Source organism: Lathyrus oleraceus, chromosome 6 (assembly GCF_024323335.1).
Source record: "Lathyrus oleraceus cultivar Zhongwan6 chromosome 6, CAAS_Psat_ZW6_1.0, whole genome shotgun sequence".
Taxonomy (NCBI): Eukaryota; Viridiplantae; Streptophyta; class Magnoliopsida; order Fabales; family Fabaceae; genus Lathyrus; species Lathyrus oleraceus.
In genome coordinates this window covers 164,363,545-164,371,438 of record NC_066584.1, presented here as the reverse complement: position 1 = coordinate 164,371,438, position 7,894 = coordinate 164,363,545, and the positions used below count along the sequence as shown (strand labels likewise).

The 7,894-nt window shown below is 41.2% G+C and overlaps 1 protein-coding gene across 1 annotated transcript; it reads left to right on the top strand.

Moving 5' to 3' along the window:
* The first annotated feature begins 835 nt into the window (after positions 1-835).
* LOC127094558 (uncharacterized) lies at positions 836-1,348 on the top strand. The gene has a single exon (XM_051033379.1). It carries the CDS (start codon positions 836-838, stop codon positions 1,346-1,348), a length of 513 nt encoding a protein of 170 aa, XP_050889336.1.
* Positions 1,349-7,894: the final 6,546 nt, after the last annotated feature.

Genomic DNA, 7,894 nt, shown 5'->3' with positions numbered 1-7,894 from the left:
ACAGTTGATTGATACTGCAGCCGATGGCTCAACTAATTTCTTAATAGCCACCGGTATTAAAAAGATCATTGAAGTAATTGCGGATAATTAGCACTTGGAGTTGTACGACTGGTGTGTAAGTAAATCGGAAGGAGTTATCGATTTGAAGCTAGAGACTAATAGAATCTGTATAGAAGATACTATTGCTGCCGAAGTCGAAAAGAAGCTGAAAGCGATGAATATAGGTACCCAACAGGTAATCAAGTCCAACCTGCTCCTCTTGTCTGTTGTGAGATTTGTAATGGACCGTACCAAACAGTGTATTGTTTTGCAACTCCTCAACAAGTTGAGGAAATAAAGTTTTTGAAGCAGAATAATCTCTATTCCAACTCAATATTAACAACAGCAGCAACAACAAGCACATAAGAAAGCAGATTGGGAGATTTCCATTGAAAGAATGGCAACTCATAATGTTCAATTCCAAGAAGAAACTAGAAACAATCAGAAAAAACTATTGTTTCCATAAAAAATCTTGAAGTTCAGATGGCATAATAATGTTAGTGATGTGACAACTAGAAGCGGTAAATCTCATGAAGTCCTTGAGGAGAAAGCTGGAGATGAAGATCAATTACTTGAAGCAGATCTTGATATCAAGGAAAATGAAGTTGTAATGGAAGAATTGGTTGCACCTAAACAAGTGGTGAAAGAAAAAGTCATTGAACCAAAACCGGTCATTAAGCTTCCCTTTCCCACCAGAAATAAGAAAAAGGGGCAACATGAGAAAAACTTTGAGAAGTTCCTAGAGTTGTTCAAGAAGCTAGAAATCAACATTCTGCTTTTGGAAGCACTATAACAAATGCCTACCTATGCCGAGTTCATGAAGGACATCATTTCTAAGAGGAGTATCATTGACACCAACCCGGTTATTCTAACCGAAACTTGTAGTGCTATTTTGCAGGGCATGAAAATTCCAATGAAGAAGAAGGATCGAGGAGCTGTCACTATCCCTTGCACCATCGGAGATAGGTCATTCAAAAAATCTCTTTTTGATTTAGGAGCCAGTGTGAGTCTCATGTCGTTGTCCATTTACAAGAAACAAGGCATAGGGGCGATGCAAGATACCAGGATAACACTTCAATTCGGTGATCATTCAGTTAAGAAACCTTATGGGATAGTTGAAGATGTTCTAGTGAAGATTGATAAGTTTGTATTCCCGGTGGATTTCGTGATTCTAGAAATGCCTGAAGATGAAGAAATTCCTCTCATTCTTGGGAGACCCTATTTAGATACTGGAAGATGCTTGATCAACATAGAGGAAGGTACTATGACTTTGAAGGTTTATGATGAGGAATTAAAAATTGATGTTTGAAACACCATGAAATACAAAGATGATATTGGCACTAGTCATACAATAGAGGTTCTAGATCAAGTGATTACTTATGATGGTCCTTTGAATGCACCACAGTTACCTTTGGAAAAATTGTTGAGTTTGTCCATTTTTTACGGTGATAAGGAAGTGGACAACAGAGAATTAGAATTGATCGCCATGATGAATGCACAACCCCCTTGGAAAGGATCTCGACCACACCGTTGGGAAGATTTACGACTACCTCCATCATGTGAGGAGAATAAAGAGTCCAAGAAGGGGACGGAGTTGAAACAACTTCTCGAGAATCTCAAATATGTCTTCCTCGATTATGAAGGTAAATGCCCAGATATAATAAATTTGAGCCTCAAGAGTATCTAAGAAGAGAAACTCATCCAAGTCCTAAAAAAATACAAGAATGCCATCGGATGGGCACTTGAGGACTTGAAAGGTATTAGCCCTATAGTGTGCATGCATAAAATTCTCATGGAAGACGGTCACAAATTGGTGGTCCATCCCCAAAGAAGACTTAACCCAACAATGAAAGAAGTGGTTCGGAAAGAAGTGGTGAAATTGTTAGACGCGGGTCTTATCTACCCTATATCTGACAGCCCATGGGTGAGTCCAATACATGTGGTCCCGAAAAAGGGGGGAACCACCGTCATAAGAAACGAGAAGAATGAGCTAATCCCTACAAGGACAGTTATAGGTTGGCGAGTGTGTATTGACTATAGGAGGTTAAACAACGCGACCAAAAAAGACCACTTCCCTTTGCCCTTCATTGATCAAATGTTGGAAAGGCTAGCTGGTCATGATTACTACTGTTTTCTAGATGGATATTCCGGGTATAATCAGATTGTTGTTGCCCCTGAAGACCAAGAGAAGACATAATTCACATGTCCTTATGATGTATTTGCATACAGAAGAATGCCATTCGGGTTATGTAATGCTCCAGCCACCTTCCAACATTGCATGACGTCCATTTTCGCTGATATGCTTGAAAAGCACATGGAAGTGTTCATGGATGACTTTTTGGTCTTTGGATCTTCGTTTGATAACTGTTTAACTAACCTTTCTCTTGTTTTAGACAGGTTCTAGAAAACAAATTTGATTCTCAACTGGGAGAAGTGCCATTTCATGGTGTGAAAAGGAATAGTCTTGGGTCATAAAATTTTCCACAAGGGAATTGAAGTCGACCAAGCAAAAGTGGAGGTGATATCTAAACTTTCGCCTCCGGTTAACGAAAAAGGTATCAGGAGTTTCTTAGGACACGCGGGTTTTTACCACAGGTTCATAAGAGATTTCTCGAAAATAGCCAAATCGCTGACCACTCTTTTGGTCAAGGATAAGGCTTTTGTGTTTGATGAAGAATGTGCCACAGCTTTTGAGACATTGAAAAACAAATTAGTATCAGCACCAATTGTAATTTCCCCAGATTGGTCTCTCCCGTTTGAGCTCATGTCTGATGCTAGTGATATTGTTATAGGGGCAGTTCTAGGACAACAGAGAGAGAAGCTGTTACATGTTATTTACTATGCCAGTCATGTGCTAAACCCCGCCCAGATGAACTATGCAACTACTGAGAAGGAGTTATTAGCGGTGGTTTATGCATTTGACAAATTCCAGCAATACTTGTTAGGATCGAAGGTTGTTGTATATACTGAACACGCTGCTTTGAAATACTTATTCGCTAAACAGGATTCTAAGTCGAGGCTTCTGAGGTGGATCTTGCTCCTCCAAGAATTTGATATGGAAATTAGGGACAAAAAGGGGATGTGAAAACATTGTTGCCGATCATTTGTCTGAATGTCGCCAATTGAAGAAATGGAAGACAATAGACCAATAAAGGATGAGTTTACTAATGAACACATCCTAGCTGTCATTGGTATCCCTTGGTTCACTGACTATGCGAATTATCTAGTAGGTGGCATAATCCCTAATGATTTTGATTCTAACAAGAAGAAAAAGTTTTTACACGATTGCAGGTTACTTATGGGATGACCCATTCCTGTACAAGAGAGAAGTAGATGGGCTAGTTAGAAGATGTGTCCCGGAGGAGGAACAAAGGGATGTGCTTAGAGCTTGTCATGACTCAGATGATGGAGGACACTTTAGTGGTGACAGAACAGCAGCTAAAGTCCTTTAGTCGGGTCTATATTGTCCCACACTATTCAAAGATGTCCAAGACATAGTCAAGGAGTGCGACAAATGTCAAAGAACAAGCAATATTTCTAAGAGGAATCAAATGCCGCAGAACGCCATACTGGAAGTCGAATTGTTTGATGTGTGGGGAGTAGACTTCATGGGACCGTTTCCACCTTCATTTGGAAAGAATTACATCTTGGTAGTAGTGGACTATGTGTCAAAGTGGGTGGAAGCGGTGGCATTTACCACTAATGATTCTAGAGTTGTAGTGACTTTTCTGAAGAACAATATTTTTTCGAGATTTGGAGTGCTGAGAGAATTTATCAGTGATGAAGGTACTCATTTCTTAAACAAACTGATGGAAAATCTGCTGAAGAAATATAATGTTAAACACAAGATCGCCACCCCGTATCACCCGTAAACGAGTGGCCAGGTCGAAGTGTCCAACAGGAAAATAAAGCAAATCCTAGAAAAGACAGTTTGCGCATCTCGAAAAGACTGGGCAATGAAGCTGGAAGATGCACTATGGGCGTACAGAACGGCATTCAAAACACCTATAGGTATGTCCCCCTATCAGTTAGTTTATGGTAAAGCTTTCCACTTGCCACTCGAGTTGGAGCACAAAGCATTTTGGGCTTCCAGATTCTTAAATTATGGTCTTGCCAAAGTTGGTGAATCCCGAATTATTCAACTCCATGAGCTAGAAGAGTTTAGGAATCAAGCTTATGAGAATGCCAAACTCTATAAGGAGCAGACAAAAAAATGGCATGATCAGAGGATCCTGAGAAAGGAGTTTGTGGAGGGACAGTTGGTACTCTTGTTTAATTCCAGGTTAAAACATTTCCCGGGAAAGTTGAAATCCAGATGGTCCGGTCCGTTTTTGGTTCATAGAGTGTTTCCCCATGGAGCAATAGAACTTAAAAATCAAAGTAACGGGGACACCTTTAAAGTGAACGATCAAAGATTGACACCATATTACAAAGGGCAAGAGAGTGGATTGATAGACAATGTTCATCTCAGAGGATAAAATGGACGACCGTCGAGCCATGCAACGTTAAACGAAGCGCTTCGTGGGAGGCAACGCACGCTGTTTAATTCTAACAATTTTCATTGTTTTGGTGTGTTTCATTTCTTTTTCTGTTTGCAGATTCGCACAATAATCGCATAAGACGAAGGAGAGGTTTGAACTCAACCAAGAGAATACAATATGCTAGAAGAGCAAGGAGAGACATGTCGAAAAATGAAGTTTTTTGCAAAAACAGGGTCCTGACCGGGATGCCCGTGTCAGCTGACACGGCCCGTGTCAGGACATGCCCATAAGGATGAATGGAGTTTCCAGTAGGCTGACACGGCCGCCCGTGTCAGCCCTACTATAGTAGAGGGTGGAAAACAGAACCCTGACACTGCCGCCCGTGTCATGGGACACGACCCGTGTCAGGTAGCACGGGGTCAGATTTTTGGGCTTTTCCACTTCCATTTGTGTGGTCCCCACTCGGATTTTTCACCAATAACCACCATATTAACTTATCATCAATCCTATTAATCATATTTTCTCCACTTTTGTCTCTCTTTCTCACTTAACCCTCCTTCTTCCTCCTTTAGTTCTCACTTTACTTCATAGCCTCCACCATCAAAACTCATCCATTTACCACCATAAACCTTCCAAATCGCCGACTCACTTCACGAATGTTGCTCCATTTTTCGTCCTTTACAAGTACACGGTAATCTTTTCTCCTAACTCCATACTTTATTTTTGCTCAAAATTTTTGCAGGGACCAAATATGCCGCCTAGACGAATTTCTAAGGGAAAGCAAACGGAGGTTGAGCCGTCAAGGCCTCGGAAGAGGACCATTCGCCATCCAAATTCTCACGACATCATCTTCGACATCCCAGAGCATGAGAGGCGTTATTCGTCTCACGTCAAGCGTAATATCACGCCAACGAGGTATTTATACTCTGACACTCTAGCTAAATTGGGTATGTCTGAAGAATTGGATAGAATGTTTCATGTGCTAGGCATGCTAGAATTTATGCACTGTGAGGCGCATACGTTTGAGCGCATAACTTTGGAATTTTTTAGTACTACTGAGTTTAAGCTGAAGAAGGGATGGACAGGTACCACGATGTATTATGGTGGCACTATGCATTTCAGGTTATATAACATTGACCATGAGTTAACGGTTGAGCAGCTAGGTGAGATCCTCCACTTACCCCTGTATGGTCCTGGAGCTATTCCAGATAGCTTTGATGCTAAAACTTTTTAGTTATCCATCACGGGTCGAACCAATTATGTGGCGAAGGGTGCTAAAGCATATGGCATTCAGAACCCCTATTTCCGCTATGCTCATAAGGTACTGGCTTTCACACTCTTTGGTAGGGGTAATAGTACCGGTGTGGCTACCCAGAGGGAGCTGTTATTTTTGTTTGCCATGAAAAATAGGGTTGCTGTAAGTGTTGCAGAATTTGCAGTTGACTACCTCGGTAAAGTGGACTGAGCTGCTCAGGGCGGAATCTTCATTGGGGGTATAATCACACAGATAGCCCACCATTTTGGATATGACCCTGCTGCCCTGAATGAGACACCAGTGTCAGGTAAGAATAAGATGGACATGAATAAGCTAGTTCAGCAAGGTATGATCTCTCAAATATCAGATTATTATGCTTTGATGAGTTCTAGCCAGTTTATCATGGCACTTCCTGACCCTGCGAGGATAAGAATTTCTAACACTGCTAATTGGTTATATGAGAGTGACGTCCACGATGATATGGACGAGCACAATGCTGACACTTTTGTTGCAGGTGACCAGCACGAGGAAGATGCGCAGGAGCAAGAGCAGTTTGTCCCTCCGCAGGGGGACACCATGTATACAGGTGTCGGGTCATCATCTATGACACCGAACCAATGGTCGTGGATACAGACTGAGATCGGTGATCTCCGAGCGGAGCAGGCATGCCAAGGAATAGAGCAAGCTCGTCAAGGGACAATAATGGATGAGATGCATGCGCTGATGACACAGTTAATGTTGCAATTTCCTACGCCGCAGTGAGGCTTTGTGAGTTCCCCCTCTACCGTGGATTTAACATTATGGTCAATGTTTGGTTCAAGTGTGTGTATGTATGTGTGTGGGGGGGGGGGGGGGGGTTATTACTTTATTACTTTCAACATTATTTTTATGTCATTTTTCTGATTGTTTATTGTCTATTTAATTAGTGTGTATGGTATTTTATGTGTTACAGATCAAGGGTATTCGTGTCGGATGAATGATGAGGCTTGTAGCTAGTGGATGAAAGATACACCTCGTACTTGCTCTCCCGGAACCCCCAAAAGTTGATACTGCTGAAGTGAATAATCGGACGCAACTTTTTGTCACTGGACTGACACAAGAACACTTTGTTCCCGAATCAAAGACGAAGCTACATCACACTAAGAGGTATCTTAAAACCTGTAGGCTATACCAAACATGGTGATGATCACAAAAAGCCAAACACTTATCATCATGAGAGCTTTTCAGGTATGTCTTTGTCACTCTGAGTTTGCATAAGTAGATATTGGAATTTCAAGACACACATATACATACTGAGGCACTTCTTTGTTTAAACCTCGAGCCTTTCCAGCCAACCATTCAAAATTACCCTCTGTTTACCCAATTCAATCCATATTCCACTTTTCTTTGTTATGAACCGCTATAAATAACCGTAAGCCCAAACACTCCCTTACCTTTCTTGAATAAGTGTTGTTGATTATTGATCTGTGGAAAATTCTAAGTTTGGGGTTCGAACACCGGCAAGAACTAGATAAGTGAAGATGAGATGAAAAACTTTATTGTGAAACTTCAAGAAAAAGAGAAAAAAAATGAGAAGTAACATAAAGCACTTATCTAGAGGAGATTTAGTTTGGAAAAAAGCTTGCTCAAAGAAACACGTGAAAAAAAAGAAACTAATGAATCCTAACAAGAACGGTGTCCAAAAATCTTTAAGTTGAACGATTGAACACAGTTATGAGGATGATAACAAGGACTCTGAGTCTAAACCACTAGTTTCCCCCTTTTTGTTTGTTTTTCCCACCTTGTGCCTAAGCCTCTTTACAACCTTAAAAGCCCTTGAATAGTGTGTGTGGTGTGTATTTGAAATGAAAATATATGTTATTCAAACTGATGAGTTGACTCTGCATGCTCTGCCTTTTGAGTGTAAACACTTAAACCCTGAGAGATTTGGTGAGAGTGTGAAAAGCTACAGGTTAAGAGGTGCTTCGATATGAAAGTGTGGCGGAACGTCGAAAGTCGGGAAGAGTAAAACAGTGAACGAAAAGTGAAAAGGGAGTCGCGAAAGATCACGACAGTATTGCGGCAAGTGAATTGGAAGAATTTAGGGGTGACCGTCCTGTTGTCCCGAGCATCACTTGAG